This window comes from Vigna umbellata, chromosome 4, assembly GCF_029865625.1.
Source record: "Vigna umbellata cultivar VRB3 chromosome 4, Vumbellata_1.0, whole genome shotgun sequence".
NCBI classification, from domain to species: domain Eukaryota; kingdom Viridiplantae; phylum Streptophyta; class Magnoliopsida; order Fabales; family Fabaceae; genus Vigna; species Vigna umbellata.
The window spans coordinates 47,195,921-47,213,577 of record NC_142168.1 but is presented as its reverse complement, the minus strand read 5'-3'; the positions used below and the strand labels follow the sequence as shown (position 1 = coordinate 47,213,577).

Sequence of the window (17,657 nt, the reverse complement as noted above, 5' to 3'; positions counted from 1 at the left end):
GTGGAGACCGAAATACAAACCAAATAAAACCGGACTGCCTCTTCTTGTGAACTCTGTGATGATGTTTCCTCTTTCTTTCTACGCTCTGTTCTTTGGGTAAAGGTGGGCTGGGTACCTGCAAAGGCACTCCGACGCTCAAGTCAGTGAGGGTGATTAGATCAAGAAATCCTCTCTTAATTCTCCTTAGGGAAAAAAGTACCTTTTTTCTGGTATGCTGTGTGTATTTAAAGTAGTAAAATAAATCGTTACCTGATAATCCGGTTACCTGATAATCCGGTCAGTTACTGAAGTTGACTGTGTAGAAGTTATAACTGCTAGATCGTGTGCTGATACTGAGTCACCTATTTCCGTGATTCGCGGCGTTAGTTAGCTAATTATATGTAACTGTTTATCTGTAACCGATAGACTACGATGTCGTGTTCTATATGTCGGTCATCTCGCATGTCGACATAAGTGGGCGACTTGTCGTACGGATCTCATTCGATTGTCGATCATCAAGTGGTCGACAACGCCATGTGGTCGTACGTCGTGCACCAAGCGGTCGACAACGCCATGTGGTCGTATGTCGTCGGGTTATTGGTCGACCGTTGGAGGATTAGGTATCCTATAGTACATGCCCCCCAAGTCCGAGTAAATGGGCGACAAAGTTACGAAGGACTTTTGAGTATTGTTTGAGAAAACGAGGAGACGTGGAGGAAATGAGGAGACGTGGAGGAAATGAGGAGACGTGGGTGACAGCTGGTGTGGCTTTACGAATTTTAGGGTTTTCCCGCTCCTGTGTGGAATGAAGAGACGTTAATTAGTGGCCGTTAGATTGAAAAGAATCCTACGGCACCTGGCGATTAAACGGTTTGGCTTCTTGAACACGATTTAGAAGGGGGTTTAGTCACTTTTACAGAGGAACAGAGCTTGACAGTGTGCACCGTGAGCGAGATTGTGTCCCCTCCATCCTCATTGCCTACGTTGTTGCGAGACTTTGCCAGGTAACCCTAATAAAATTTTCTTCATCTTAGTGTGTTTAGTGCTGACCATGGAGGGAAGAGGGCAAAACACCGGTGGCGATATTCCGGGGCCGTCATCTACGGCGGAATGCCCTGAAATTACTACGATACCCTTTGGTGAGGAGGCATTTATTTATGGAAATGTGTGTGGTGAAGGTCCAGGGGGACGCATAATGTCTCCGATTAGTGGAGATGAGTATGCCTGGGTGGCGCGTGAGGTAAAAGAACTTAGGAGTCAATTTAGGAGTAGGGAGGTAATAACAAACTGGATTGAGGATAGTTGCCTGTTGAGAACCCTAGGGTATCAAACCTGTGTAAAGTTGATAGCTTGCCGAGATGATGAAAGGGTATGCTATGGTAGGGAAAATGCTGTTGATGAATTTTTCTATTGTTATGCTGCCCTGTTCGGCGATTTGTATGTGAGATTGCCATTTACCACATTCCAAATGGACGTTTTGCGCACCCTAAACGTCGCGCCGAGTCAGTTGCATCCCAACAGTTGGGGGTATGTGCAGGCTTTTGCTGTAGTGTGTCGGGCGTTAGATATTAGGCCCACTGTAGGCTTGTTTTTGTACTTCTTTAGATGTCGACCGACGGCTACTAAGGGATGGGTGTCATTGATTTCGGAACCGGGTAACGCGCTACTAGAGCTGTACCTGCAGTCATATAGAGGGTTTAAGGAAAAATTTTTTAAGGTATCGATCACCGATGTTGGTCGAAGGTTCTTTTTTGATGGTGAGGGGAATCCCAGATTTCCCTTATATTGGACGCAGGATCCTCTAAGGTTTACCTCGTGGTCTGAAGATAATATGACGATTGAAGAGTTGGAGGCTTTGAGTGTGTTGACCTCGTTGCCACGCCCCTTCTCATCTCGTCAGATTATAGATTGCCTCGAGTTCGATGACGCAGGGGCGAGGGTGTTTGGTATGTGTCTTTGCTTATCATTTTTGTAAATTGTTTTGTCGTGGCTGACCATTTTGGATGGGTTTTGTTGTTTGCAGAGATAATGGGGACAAAAGGAAGTGGCCGCAATTGGTTTCAGTCTATTGACAACGAGAGGGCTGAAGTGAGCCGTCCGGGATCATCTTCGAGACATGAGGTGGGGCCACAACGTCCCCAGGCGGCACCAGCTGGTCCCTTACCAGTCGTAGTGTCGGCGTCGGCTGAGGAGACGATAGCAGCGGAGGTGCCTCTGATGCGTAAGAGGAAAGCAAAGACAGTCGACACCAACCGCGAAGCATCCAAGAAAAGCAAGGAGGTGGTCGAGGAAACTGAACGTTCCATCCCACTTGGCGTATGGGATCCCGCTTTCGTGCTGAGTCATAAGGTGGACCTGAATATGGATACCTCGGAGAAGAAAGTGATAGAAAACATGAGTGAGCAACAAATTGCTGATAGCTTGCTGGAGATGACCACGCGATCGCAGGCGCTGGCTTGGCATCTGGCTTATGCTTCAGATAGGGGTCTGATGCGGGCTGAGTTAGAGAAAACTCGTGCCCAAATGAAAGAACTTGCCGAGGCTTATGCTAGTTGTGAGGCCAGGCAGAGGCGCGCAGAAGAGCTTCTGAAAGAGGGCGAAATATTGTTAAAGAAGACTCGGGAATCTGGTTTAGCTTTCCAACAGGAACGTAACCAGATGGCAAGGGATCTGGAGCAAGCGAAGAGGTCAATGCTGATAGTGGCCCGTGAGAGGAATGCGTTGAAGGCCGAGGCCTCCGAAAGAGATGAGTTGGTCGAGGAGCTGAAGGATGCGATCATGGAGGAACATAACAAGGGTTTCAGGAAGGCCTTGAGGCAAGTCGGGCACTTACTCCAGGTATCAACCAAGGGAACTGAATTTGACGTCCGAAAAGATGTACATGAGGGTCAGTTGAAGCCCTTGAATGAAATCCCTGAAGGCGTTGTCTTGGAGGGTGAAGAGGATGAAGAGGTGGTTGTGGCCGAGGAACCCGTGGAAACAGTCGCTGTGGATGAGGTAGCTGCCGAGACGGTCCAAGATGTTGCGGGCAACCCCACCAATATTGTAATAGATTAGGTGTTTATGAATTTTGGAATGATAAACTTTGGTTGTAATATATTTGTGTTGAAAAATGGGATGTGTGTTTGCATGTTGAATATTCGTCTGAACAAGCTAATGTTAAAGATGTTGAATAATACCTAACATGTCGATGTCGAATGCATACATAGCGTCGTACGCCACGGTCGAGGGCGAATATCGGGTGTTCAAAGGAGAACAGTTACCCGTGGGAGTGTATCCCGAATGGACTGGGTGTTCATGGGAGAACAGTTACCCGCGGGAGTGTGTCCCGAATGGATTGGGTGTTCAAGGGAGAACAGTTACCCGGGAATAATTCCTATGCGTTCGGAAATGCTTATGGTAATCCACGATTGTAACATCCCAATAAATAGTAATTACTATTAATCAGAACTAATCACATTTACAGAAATTACAGTGCAGTCTTAATATTTACAACAGCTGCTCAAAATAAAAACCGAACGTACAAAGTTATACAGCGTTCAGTTTTCTAACTACCAGGCTTCACAAATCTGGACGAACGGCCTTACAAAATAAATAATCGAACGTCTCAAAATACAGCACATAAACGCTAGCAATTTCTAAAGAACGAACACTCTACTGTTCAGCTTTAACCTCTACTTCTACCAAGTTGGCATCCTCCAAATTTTCTTCTTCCAGCATTGCTTCAAGGGGTGCCTCACCATCTGCTCACATCCACAACGGATGATCATTGCATTGACAAGACGGACATACAAAAACAGTAGACAACACAAGGAATTTGCAAGGGTAAGCTTAGGTAATTTAATTCATACCACCAACATAAACTTTAACATATAAAATCAATCGTACAAATCAATAACAGTACATACACAAAGCATATTATAACTCATACAAATTCTCATAAATGACGACTGTCCGGACTGTATGAAGCCATGTATCTACAGGCGTTCTTGCACCCGGGTGGTGTGGTAACTGGAAACATCCATCAGCTGCCACCCGAGGTTAACCCTATCAGTCCAAAGTACTCAATAGGACTAGGGCCTCCTGCCATTCCCACGCATGACCTACTCCCCTCTACATGAGGATGAGCACTCACGGAATATCAGGATAAACAGCCATCAGCAGCTTTACCATGGTCATACTACACTACTTCTCATATTCACATCATGGAGACGTTCCTCCTTGGAACGCTCATTCACAATCCAATCCCATAAAATTCATTCAAATACCATTCGCACATATTAAACAGTTCTCTTATTCACATTTTCATTCTATGTTCCACTCTCTTAATTTAAACAAAGTTTATCATTTAATAGATTCAGATGATTGTATTACAGTACACTGCTATCACGTTTCTGAACAAAAGAAACGCACCATTATTCATTCACAGACGTTGAGACAATTGACTAATTTAATTGAAATTGAGTCTAAAAGATCCAATTAATACTTAGGAAAATTCTAAGTATAAAGACTTGAGGTTAAATGAAAAGGACCATCACAGTTTAAATGATTTCAAATAAATAATCAGAGCATTAGTAAATTCGGAAACGAACACTGCCAGTCAAAGACCGAACGTTAATTAATAAATTGAACGAACGCTATGAAGTTCGCTCACGAGCAATGATAAGGACGAGCGTTCAGTAGAAACTGAACCCTCCTTAGGACGAACGCTAGGTCAATGACCGAGCACCAAATAGAACGAACGCTTATCTGAACGGACGTTCGGTATCAGACCGAACGCTAACTAGGACGAACGCTCAATCTAAGACTGAGAGTTCCTTTGGACGAACGCTCAGTCTAATACTAAGCGCTGCTTATGACGAACGCTGGTAAACAAAACCGAGCGTCCTAACTATACTTCAATTTATTTTCAATCGTGGTACAAGCTAGGTCAAGCCGAACGCTCACACTTAACTCTCGACACCAATAACGTTCGTTCTTAATCAGAGTCCTTTCCAAATGAAAGAACCCTTATTCTAAAGGAAATTGCAGGGAAACCGAACGGTATAAGACCGTTCGATAACGAGCGTACATGATCAATCAGAGAAGATCAAAATTTCCATATTTTTCAAACACGATAATTTCACAGATTTCATATGATTTGAACTTTAATAATTTCACCTTCACCATAAATCTCATACATTACAGAATTCATATTAGAATCTCATCAATACAGTATTTTCCAGTTTCCCAGTTCAAACATCTCATCATTTACATACAGTTCAAAACAATATCATTCCACACCATACAGAATTTCAATCACATTCCAGAATATACATCTCATTCTCTGCACATACAGCTCAACCAATAACATCATCAACATAAAACTCCCAAATTTATCAGTCATATACAATCAGTACAATAGACTCGTGCTTGCATACTCCAAAATTCATAGATTTCATACAATTCAAACATTCAGTACACTTCATTGCTGTCATAAACATCAAACAATTATTAAATTAAATTACTCAAGCTTCCCTTACCTGGTCTAGCAGTGAACTCCCAAATGCTTATGGTTTCTCTAGTGTTCTCACGGCTTTCTACCCAACGAGTCACTCCAAGATTCTCACTAAATCTAATAAACCAAAATGACATAAGGTTCAGACCTATAACTCATGCATGCAACCAGAAATTGGTTCGCATGAACTAAATAGATGAAGGTGCAGGGACGAGAACTTACCAGTTCAGTTCTCAGTTCTGTTCGGTTCAGAAGAATGCTCACGGTGCAGAGAGGTTTCCTACGGTGTCTGAAATGAGATTGGAGGAGATGATGGTGAGTTATCTTAGAGAGAATATGAAAGAGTTCAGGGAGAATGCAGAGAAGATGGAAGGCCAGAATTTCTTGAGGAAGGAGAAGATTGCATGGAAGGAAGAGAAGTGTTTTTCAGAGAAATTGTTTTTCTCTTCCTCGTCAAACAATGGTGCACTCACATACTGCCACCTGATTTCCACTACAGCTTTTGGAAGCTTCCAACGTGACAGATGGCATTAGTGCATGCAGAGAGGAAGAGAGTGGAATTTGACGTGGCACAGTGCATTTAAAAGTGTGATCAGAGAATGGATTTGTATATATTAATTTATCAGGGTTTCACATTCCCCCTAACTAAAAAAAATTTTCGTCCTCGAAAATTCTAAGGCTTACCAGGAAATAGGTGCGGGTATAATTCTCTCACAGTCTCTTCAACCTCCCAGGTTGAGTCACCAGTCTTTGCATTCCACACCACTTTTACGAGACGAACATCTTTGCCTTTGTAGAGTCTGGTGCGGCTGTCTTCCACACAAATAGGTTGCATCTCCAGTGTCCTGTCTAGGCGAATTTGGATGTCTTCTAACTCCAGTATATGTGATGGATCAGCTATATATTTCCGGAGTTGTGAAACATGAAAGACTGGATGAAGGTTGGACAGTTGAGGTGGTAAAGCCAGTTCATACGCAACTGATCCAATCTTCTTCAGAATTTGATAAGGTCCAACGTACTTAGGTGATAGCTTCTTTGGACGAAGAACTCTCCCCACTCCAGTGATTGGATTCAGCCTGAGGAACACGTGATCTCCAGCAGCAAACTCTAAGGGTCTTCTTCTCTTATCAGCATACGATTTCTGCCTGCTTTGAGACGTCTTCAATCGTTCTTGAATTAATTTCACCTTCTCGGTTGTTTGTTGGATTAATTCAGGTCCGATTACTGCAGTCTCACCTTCTTGGAACCAACACAAAGGAGTTCTACACTTTCTTCCATAAAGAGCTTCAAACGGTGCCATTCCTATGCTTGCTTGAAAGCTGTTATTGTATGTGAATTCAACAAGCGGCAGGACTTCATCCCATACTCCCATATGATCTATAACACACGTCCTCAACAAGTCTTCAAGAGTCTGGATGGTTCGTTCAGATTGGCCATCCGTCTGAGGGTGATAAGCAGAACTCATTTGCAGTTTGCTTCCCAATTCTCCTTGCAATGACTGCCAAAAACGAGATGTGAATCTCGTGTCCCGATCTGATATAATATTTGAAGGAACTCCATGCAATCTAACAATCTCCTTAACGTATAATTTGGCCAAGTTTGTCATGGACATCTTTAAATTAACAGCCACGAAATGGGCGCTCTTAGTCAATCTATCCACAATCACCCAAATTGAATCATGGTTTCGGACTGTTCGTGGCAGATGAGTCACAAAATCCATGGAGATGCTGTCCCACTTCCATTCTGGGATTTCCAATGGCTGCAGCAATCCCCTTGGTCTTTGATGTTCAGCCTTTGCTCTTTGACAGGTTAAGCAAGAGGACACAAAACGTGCAATGTCACTCTTCATACCAGGCCACCAGAAGGATAAACGAAGGTCTTGATACATCTTAGTCATGCCAGGATGCATGCTAAGACGGCTGTGATGTCCCTCCTCCATTATAATCCGCTTTAGCTCACTGTCATTTGGAATGCACGTCCTATCCATGTAACGCAATAGGCCATCCGTTCCAACATTGAATTCTTTGGCTTGATCCGAACCAAGCACGCTCAAGATCTTCACCAGTTCTTCATCCTCACGTTGCTTCCTCCTAATTTGATCAAACACATCACTGGAAATTCTAAGGTTACAGCACCTGATAACATTCGCTCCTAAGTCAAACTGTAACCTTAGATCTCTAAAACTCTCCACCAAGTTCAGCTCCTTCACCATCATTGCCGAGACCCTTACTGCCTTCCTACTCAATGCATCAGCAACCACATTGGCTTTTCCAGGATGATACAGCAGTTCGAATTCATAATCCTTCAAGAATTCAAGCCACCTCCTTTGCCTCATATTTAATTCCTTTTGATCAAAGAGGTACTTGAGACTCTTGTGATCACTAAACACTTGGAACGTTGCACCATACAGATAATGCCTCCAGATTTTTAATGCAAACACGACTGCTGCTAGCTCCAAGTCGTGTGTGGGGTAATTCTTCTCATGAATTTTTAACTGTCTGGATGCATAAGCTACTGCCCTCCTTTCCTGCATCAGTACACAGCCCAAACCTTGATATGATGCATCACAATATACTTCAAAAGGTTTAGCTGTATCTGGAATGACCAACACAGGAGCGCTTGTTAATTTCCTCTTTAATTCCTGGAAGCTCTCCTCACATCTATCTGTCCAAGCAAACGGCTGGTCCTTCCTGGTGAGGTAAGTCAGAGGGGCTACTATCTTAGAAAATCCCTCAATGAATCTCCTATAATAGCCCGCGAGTCCCACAAAGCTTCTAACCTCTGTGACCGAACGGGGACTCTCCCAATCCAGTACTGCTTTCACCTTGGCTGGATCTACTGCAATACCACCAGTAGAAACAACATGCCCCAAGAATTGGATCTCCTTCATCCAAAATTCACACTTTGAACGTTTGGCATACAACTCTTTCTCCCTCAACACGCTCAAGACGATCCTCAAATGTTCTTCATGTTCGTCAAAGCTCTTGGAGTAAATGAGGATGTCATCAATAAATACCACCACAAATTTATCAAGGTACGGTCTGAAAATTCTGTTCATGTAATCCATGAAGATTGCAGGTGCGTTTGTCACTCCAAAGGGCATCACCACATACTCATAATGGCCATAGCGAGACCGAAATGCAGTCTTCTGAATGTCCTCTTCTTTTACTCTAATTTGATGATAGCCCGAACGTAAATCAATCTTAGAAAACACACACGCACCATGCAACTGATCTAGCAGGTCATCTATCCTTGGGAGAGGATACTTGTTCTTGATGGTCAGCTTATTAAGTTGCCTATAATCAATGCATAGCCGTGAGCTGCCATCCTTCTTCTTAACCAACAACACAGGTGCTCCCCATGGTGAAGCACTTGGACGGATAAACCTCTTGTCCATCAATTCTTCAATCTGTTTCTTGAGTTCGGCCAACTCAGCTGGTGCCATTCTGTATGGTTGAACCGAGATGGGTGCAGCAGTGGTTACCAAATCAATTGTGAATTCTACCTCACGGATGGGAGGTAGACCAGGTACTTCATCCGGAAAAACATCTGGAAATTCATCCACTACTGTTCGTCCTCCACTGGTATCAACATTGGATGAACGCTCTATCTCATTGCCTTCATACGTCATGATAAGGAAACAGCTTGCTCCCTCCATGATGTCCTCCTTAAACTGCCCAAGAGTGATTGACAGTTCTTCCTCTTCTTCATCTGGAAAGACTAACTCCTTCTTCCCACAATCAATGAGGATCCGATTGGTAGCCAACCAATCCATCCCCAAAATTACTTCTAAATCTTGCAGGGGTAAGCAAATGAGATTGACCTTATATCTACGCCCCTCAACTTCTATAGGACATCTTACACAAACTGTAGATGTCTTGATCCCACCAGCCGCTGGGGTTGACACCACTAGGTCAAACTGTAATTCACTCTCCACTATTCCCAGTTTCTCAACACACGCCTTCGAGATGAAGGAATGAGTTGCCCCCGAGTCATACAGTACACAGCAAGGCTTTCCATACAACATGCAAGTGCTGGTGATGAGTGTACCTGAACGAGCAGCTTCAGCACCAGTGATTGCGTACACCCTTCCTGTGGCTTGCGCACGCCCACCTCTCCCTTGTTGGGTTCTCCCAGCATTCGGCGGCCTCATTGCCGCACGTCCTCCCATATTGCACTCGTTCTCCAAGTGGCCATTCTGTCTGCAACGAGTACAATATTTTCCTCCTGGCAACTGTGGACAAGCCCACCTATAGTGTGGTCCTCCACACTGATAACAGGTTAAGCTTCTCGGCTGTCCAGATTGGCCAACAGTGACCAAAGCTTGTGATCCGCCAGAGGATTGAGTGGGACGAGTATATGGGGACCCTCTCACATTTGATGCACCTCTGGACAAAACCGGACCCCTACTCACTTGTTGTTTCTTATGTTTTTCGGCCTCAGCAATGTTCTTCTCAAGCACCTTTGCCCTCTCAACCATAGCAGGAAAAGATCTGATACACAGGCAGGATATTAATACTTTCATATCACTCCTCAACCCGTTCTCAAACTTCCTGCATTGCCATTCTTCACTGGTAGCCATGGTATTGAAACGGACAAGATGTTTGAATTTGTTGGTGTATTCTGAGACGGACATACTGCCTTGCACCAATTGAAGGAACTCCACCTCCTTAGCAAAACGCACACTGTTTGGGAAATATTCTTCATAGAATTTAGTCCTGAAAACCTCCCAAGAATTTGGACTTTGGGCTTCGGTCAACAACATCTTCACACTTGACCACCAATGGCTAGCTTCTCCTGTCAGCAAATATTCTGTAAATGCCAAACGGTTTTCATTTGGACATCTTTTGGCATCATAGATCCGCTCCATATCTCTAAGCCACTGATCCGCTTCATCAGGAAGGCCTTTTCCATTGAACTTTGCAGGGTGGTGCTGCAAGAAGCTTTCCAAACTCCATTCGGCATTAGGTGCAGCATTAGAAGAAGAGGCTCCTGGTGTGCCTCTAGTAGAGGTCAGCAGGTCCATCAACTGCCTCTGAGTTGCTTCAGAGCTGACACGTGAGGCCTCCAAACTATTCATTGCTTCCTGGTTTTGCCTCATTAAGGCAGCGTTCTGTTCTATCAAAGTGGTGTTCTGTTGTTGAAGCCTGTCAATGACCGTCTCCAACATTCTGGTATTGTTAGAATTGTCAGCCTCGTTTGGCTGAGGTGGGGGAGGAAGTCTAGGCGCCATTCGTTTTCTGGATCAGAGAAAACGTAAGTTAGTTATGTTCAAGAGTTAAAAAATTAATAACTCATCAACACACAATAAGCACACAACGAAAGTATAGTGTACTCATAACCTTACATGTCCTTAAAAGAACAAAACTGCTCTGATACCAATAAATGTAACATCCCAATAAATAGTAATTACTATTAATCAGAACTAATCACATTTACAGAAATTACAGTGCAGTTTTAATATTTACAACAGCTGCTCAAAATAAAAACCGAACGTACAAAGTTATACAGCGTTCAGTTTTCTAACTACCAGGCTTCACAAATCTGGACGAACGGCCTTACAAAATAAATAATCGAACGTCTCAAAATACAGCACATAAACGCTAGCAATTTCTAAAGAACGAACACTCTACTGTTCAGCTTTAACCTCTACTTCTACCAAGTTGGCATCCTCCAAATTTTCTTCTTCCAGCATTGCTTCAAGGGGTGCCTCACCATCTGCTCACATCCACAACGGATGATCATTGCATTGACAAGACGGACATACAAAAACAGTAGACAACACAAGGAATTTGCAAGGGTAAGCTTAGGTAATTTAATTCATACCACCAACATAAACTTTAACATATAAAATCAATCGTACAAATCAATAACAGTACATACACAAAGCATATTATAACTCATACAAATTCTCATAAATGACGACTGTCCGGACTGTATGAAGCCATGTATCTACAGGCGTTCTTGCACCCGGGTGGTGTGGTAACTGGAAACATCCATCAGCTGCCACCCGAGGTTAACCCTATCAGTCCAAAGTACTCAATAGGACTAGGGCCTCCTGCCATTCCCACGCATGACCTACTCCCCTCTACATGAGGATGAGCACTCACGGAATATCAGGATAAACAGCCATCAGCAGCTTTACCATGGTCATACTACACTACTTCTCATATTCACATCATGGAGACGTTCCTCCTTGGAACGCTCATTCACAATCCAATCCCATAAAATTCATTCAAATACCATTCGCACATATTAAACAGTTCTCTTATTCACATTTTCATTCTATGTTCCACTCTCTTAATTTAAACAAAGTTTATCATTTAATAGATTCAGATGATTGTATTACAGTACACTGCTATCACGTTTCTGAACAAAAGAAACGCACCATTATTCATTCACAGACGTTGAGACAATTGACTAATTTAATTGAAATTGAGTCTAAAAGATCCAATTAATACTTAGGAAAATTCTAAGTATAAAGACTTGAGGTTAAATGAAAAGGACCATCACAGTTTAAATGATTTCAAATAAATAATCAGAGCATTAGTAAATTCGGAAACGAACACTGCCAGTCAAAGACCGAACGTTAATTAATAAATTGAACGAACGCTATGAAGTTCGCTCACGAGCAATGATAAGGACGAGCGTTCAGTAGAAACTGAACCCTCCTTAGGACGAACGCTAGGTCAATGACCGAGCACCAAATAGAACGAACGCTTATCTGAACGGACGTTCGGTATCAGACCGAACGCTAACTAGGACGAACGCTCAATCTAAGACTGAGAGTTCCTTTGGACGAACGCTCAGTCTAATACTAAGCGCTGCTTATGACGAACGCTGGTAAACAAAACCGAGCGTCCTAACTATACTTCAATTTATTTTCAATCGTGGTACAAGCTAGGTCAAGCCGAACGCTCACACTTAACTCTCGACACCAATAACGTTCGTTCTTAATCAGAGTCCTTTCCAAATGAAAGAACCCTTATTCTAAAGGAAATTGCAGGGAAACCGAACGGTATAAGACCGTTCGATAACGAGCGTACATGATCAATCAGAGAAGATCAAAATTTCCATATTTTTCAAACACGATAATTTCACAGATTTCATATGATTTGAACTTTAATAATTTCACCTTCACCATAAATCTCATACATTACAGAATTCATATTAGAATCTCATCAATACAGTATTTTCCAGTTTCCCAGTTCAAACATCTCATCATTTACATACAGTTCAAAACAATATCATTCCACACCATACAGAATTTCAATCACATTCCAGAATATACATCTCATTCTCTGCACATACAGCTCAACCAATAACATCATCAACATAAAACTCCCAAATTTATCAGTCATATACAATCAGTACAATAGACTCGTGCTTGCATACTCCAAAATTCATAGATTTCATACAATTCAAACATTCAGTACACTTCATTGCTGTCATAAACATCAAACAATTATTAAATTAAATTACTCAAGCTTCCCTTACCTGGTCTAGCAGTGAACTCCCAAATGCTTATGGTTTCTCTAGTGTTCTCACGGCTTTCTACCCAACGAGTCACTCCAAGATTCTCATTAAATCTAATAAACCAAAATGACATAAGGTTCAGACCTATAACTCATGCATGCAACCAGAAATTGGTTCGCATGAACTAAATAGATGAAGGTGCAGGGACGAGAACTTACCAGTTCAGTTCTCAGTTCTGTTCGGTTCAGAAGAATGCTCACGGTGCAGAGAGGTTTCCTACGGTGTCTGAAATGAGATTGGAGGAGATGATGGTGAGTTATCTTAGAGAGAATATGAAAGAGTTCAGGGAGAATGCAGAGAAGATGGAAGGCCAGAATTTCTTGAGGAAGGAGAAGATTGCATGGAAGGAAGAGAAGTGTTTTTCAGAGAAATTGTTTTTCTCTTCCTCGTCAAACAATGGTGCACTCACATACTGCCACCTGATTTCCACTACAGCTTTTGGAAGCTTCCAACGTGACAGATGGCATTAGTGCATGCAGAGAGGAAGAGAGTGGAATTTGACGTGGCACAGTGCATTTAAAAGTGTGATCAGAGAATGGATTTGTATATATTAATTTATCAGGGTTTCACAACGATGATCCTGGGACTCGACACGCGAGAAATTAAATATGAACTGAAATGATAATAATAATGAAATATACTTCTTGTTTGAAACTGTAATGAGTAATGTTTCAGAAAAATTGAATGCTAACTGAAATAATATTTAAGATGGGTAGCGTTCCACGTGTTGGGAATGGCCTGTCCGTCGAGGAGTTGAAGGCGGTATGCTCCATTTGCCATGTCCTCGGCGATGCGGAACGGGCCTTCCCAGTTGGCGGCTAGCTTGCCATGTGCTCGATTCTTCCTAGCTTCTCCTCGTTTTCTCCAAACCAGATCGCCAGTTTTGAAGGCTCTGGGTTTGACCTTGGTGTTGTATCGGCGAGATAACATTCGCTTTTGTGCTTCTGCACGGATGGTGGCGATTTCTCGACGCTCAGGAAGTACATCGAGATTCGTTCGCAACTGTTCTTCGTTAAGTGTCATATCAGTGATATTTCGCCTTAACGAAGGTTCGCCAACCTCGACTGGGAGCATGGCGTCAGTGCCGTAAGTCAGGTTGAATGGTGTTTCTCCTGTCGATCCGTGAGGAGTGCATCTGTATGCCCACAAAACCTCTGGTATTTCTTCCACCCATAAACCTTTGGCTTCACCGAGTCGCTTCTTTAACTCCGTCAATATGGCTTTGTTTGCGGCCTCTGCTTGGCCATTCGTCTGAGGATGTTCGACGGACGCGGTGACATGTTTAATGCCCAAATTACTAAGGAAATCTTCTAGCTTTCGCTCGATGAATTGTCGACCGTTGTCAGTGACGATCTTCTGGGGGAGGCCGAACCGGCAGATGAGGCGCCAAATGAACTTCTGCACTCGTTGGGCACTAATGATGGACAACGGTTCGGCTTCTATCCATTTTGTGAAGTAGTCGACCGCCACGAGAAGGAACTTATTTTGCCCTTTGGCGATCGGTAACGGTCCAACTATATCGAGGCCCCACTGAGCGAACGGCCAGGGAGAAACAATACTGTGTAAATCTTCAGGAGGTGCATGGATGTCGTGACCGTGGGCCTGACATGAGATACATTTCTTGACAAATGTCTCACAGTCGTGGTCGAGAGTAGGCCAGTAATAACCTGCACGGAGAACGCGTGCCCGTAGGGTCCGCTTACCTGAATGGAATCCACATATCCCGGTGTGCAATTCGCGTAGTACGTAGTCTGTCTCTTCCTCAGATATGCATTTTAACAGAGGAGTGTTGTGACCGCGGCGGTATAGGTCGTCGCCGATGCATACAAAACGTGCAATGCGTCTGGAGTCGGTCACAGTGATGCTCTCTCCTTGGTCTTGTTTCGCCATGAGATCCTTGATGTGCTGACGCCAGTCTGTTATGGGGGCCGACGTGCTGGTGACAAAAGTTTCGACGATTGGACGGTCGAGCGTCATCTTAATGATTGAGGATAGTTGCGCTCGCTCTTTAGAATGAGTTAACTTAGACAAGAGGTCTGCTCTTGCGTTTTGCTCCCTTGGTACATGGATGACGCTAACCTCGACGAAGTCTTGGAGTAAAGTTTGAGCCTTGTGGAAATAGCGGAGTAAGTTATTATCCTTGACTTGATAAGTGCCGTTCACGTGGCCGACTACCAACTTTGAATCCATTCGACACTCAAGACGATTTACCGTGAATTCCCTGGCCAGGGATAGGCCAGCTATTAAGGCTTCGTACTCGGCTTGGTTGTTGCTAGCTGGAAACTTGAACGTGATGGCTTGCTCTATGACTAAACCATCTGGTCCTTCTAGGACGACACCGGCTCCTCCCCCCTTTTGTCGGAGGAACCATCCACATTGAGGTGCCACATGGGAGTCGAGTCCTCTGGTGCGTGTATCCCGAATAGGCATCGAGAAAGCTGAGTATAACGTGACCCAAAGCTCCATCTACCAAACGATCGATACTAGGTAGGGGATATGAGTCTTTGGGACACGCTTTGTTGAGATCGGTGAAGTCGACGCACATTCTCCACTGGCCGTTCGACTTCTTGACCATGACGACATTCGAAAACCACGTAGTGTAGGTCAACTCCCTGATGAACCGGGCGGTCATCAACTTTTCGACTTCGACTTGAATGGCCTTGCGCTTCTCCTTCCCGAATCGTCGTTTCTTCTGAGCGACAGGTCGTGCCTCGCGGAAGATGGACAATTTGTGAGCCATGACCCCAGGATGGATTCCAGGCATGTCGGCGGCCGTCCATGCGAACAAGTCGGCATTGTTCCGGAGTATACATCCTAGATCGTGCTCTTCACTCGGAGTGAGATTCCCACCTATGGTGGTGGTTTTGGATGTATCCGCTGCCAATGAAAGGAGCTTGACCTCGCCTTGCGGGTGAAGACGTTCGTCTATATTGGTCCGGGGGTCCAAGTCGACTGCCGCCGTCTCAGCTCCTTTCGCCCTTCGAGTTGGTATGAAGGGGGTGACCTTTAGCCCGGCCGCATAACATTGTCGGGCTGTTCGCTGATCCGCCCTCACGGTACAAATAGTACCACTCTCTGTCGGAAACTTCATGGCGAGGTGAGGGGTAGATACGATTGCTCCAAAAGCATTCAGACAAGGTCGTCCTAGCAAGGCGTTGTACGACGTATTTGCCTCGACTAAGAGGAATCGAACTCGGAGTTCAGGTGCCTCTCAACTTGTTCCCAGCCGAGTTCGTAGGTCAAGGTATCCTCTGGTGTCTACTCTTTCCCCTGAGAAACCTACAATTTGCTCGTTAAAAGGGGCGATGAGGTCCTCGGATAGGTCCATCTTCTTGAAAGTGGACCAATATAAGATGTTGACCGAACTTCCCTGATCGACCAGTACCTTACTGACGTCGTATCGAGCTATTTCCGCAGTGATGACCATAGGGTCATCGTGATCAGGGTCGGGCGCGTGGAAATCTGCATTGGTGAAGGTAATATCGGGAATAGACCGAGTCTGTCGATCTACCATATGCACTGATTTTAGCTGTCTAAGATGTCGCTTCCTGGCAGAGGACGACACTCCCCCTCCGGCGAAACCACCCGATATGGTGTCAATTCGACCTCTAACCGAACGTTCTCTCTCCGTCCGTCGAGGCGGACTGCGCGATCGCCTGCGGCGTCGGTCATCCCTGGGAGGTGAACGCTCAGGGCTCCGTCTGGATGGATCCTTTCGGTAAGGAGTTGTGGCTCTGGTAGAAATTCTGTCCTTAACGTAGTTCTGGAGGTAGCCTGCTCGGATGAGTCGTTCCAGCTCGTCTTTCACCAAGTTACACTCTTCTGTGTCATGCCCACGATTCATGTGGAGACGGCAGGCCTTACTGCTGTCCGCGTTTTTGGGAGTAGCTCGTCGTCGCACAGTTAGTAGTTCTGCGTGTAAAGCCTCCTCTAGCACCTTTGCCCTGGGTGCGTTGAGGGTTGCATAACGATCGTACTTAGGTGTCCACCCTGATTCTTTTCGGGGCGGTCGATCTGATTTGTAGTCGTTGGTCGATCGTTTTGCGGTTTTCTTGACATCGTGACTGGTGGTATCTTGTTGTTGTTTCTTCCGACAGTTTCGGAGATCCTCGATGCGGATGAATTTTGCAATTGTGGATTGTAACTCTTCCATAGATGCTGGAGGGTCAGCATATAATTGTTCTGCAAAATATCCTGGCCTCAAGCATGAAGGTAGATTGCTGATGATGAAAGTGTGATTGATATCTTTCACACGCCGGGCCGTCTCGTTGTATCGTTGCATGAACGCTTTCAGTGTTTCATCCTTCTCCTGCTTGGTATTTACCAACTCAGCAGCCGTCATCTCCGGTTTCCTGTTGGTTGCGTATTGTTTTCTGAACAACGTCTCGACTGTCGCAAAACAGTCTACAGAATTCCGTGGAAGAGTGTGGAACCACTCCAAGGCCTCATCCTTGAGGGATAAGGAAAAAGCTCTGCAGATGACAGGGTCATTGTCTGTGTAGAACGCCATGGCGTCTACAAAGTTGCGTAGGTGATAGTCAGGATCGGCGGAGCCATCATAACGTTCTAACGTAGGGGGAGGTTTATCTGGCATGTGCGCTTGCATGATGGCCTCCGTGAAAGGGAGTAAGTTGGTGAGGCGCAT

General features: G+C 44.5%; 1 protein-coding gene across 1 annotated transcript; it reads right to left on the bottom strand.

The window, feature by feature from the left end:
* Positions 1-16,223: 16,223 nt before the first annotated feature.
* LOC148200407 (uncharacterized) lies at positions 16,224-17,657 on the bottom strand. The gene has a single exon (XM_088112939.1). The coding sequence runs from the start codon at positions 17,655-17,657 to the stop codon at positions 16,224-16,226; it is 1,434 nt and encodes a 477-aa protein (XP_087969065.1).

Excerpts from the sequence above, each read along its gene's own strand:
- LOC148200407 (XM_088112939.1), bottom strand. The coding sequence starts at position 17,657 with ATGCGCCTCACCAACTTACTCCCTTTCACGGAGGCCATCATGCAAGCG.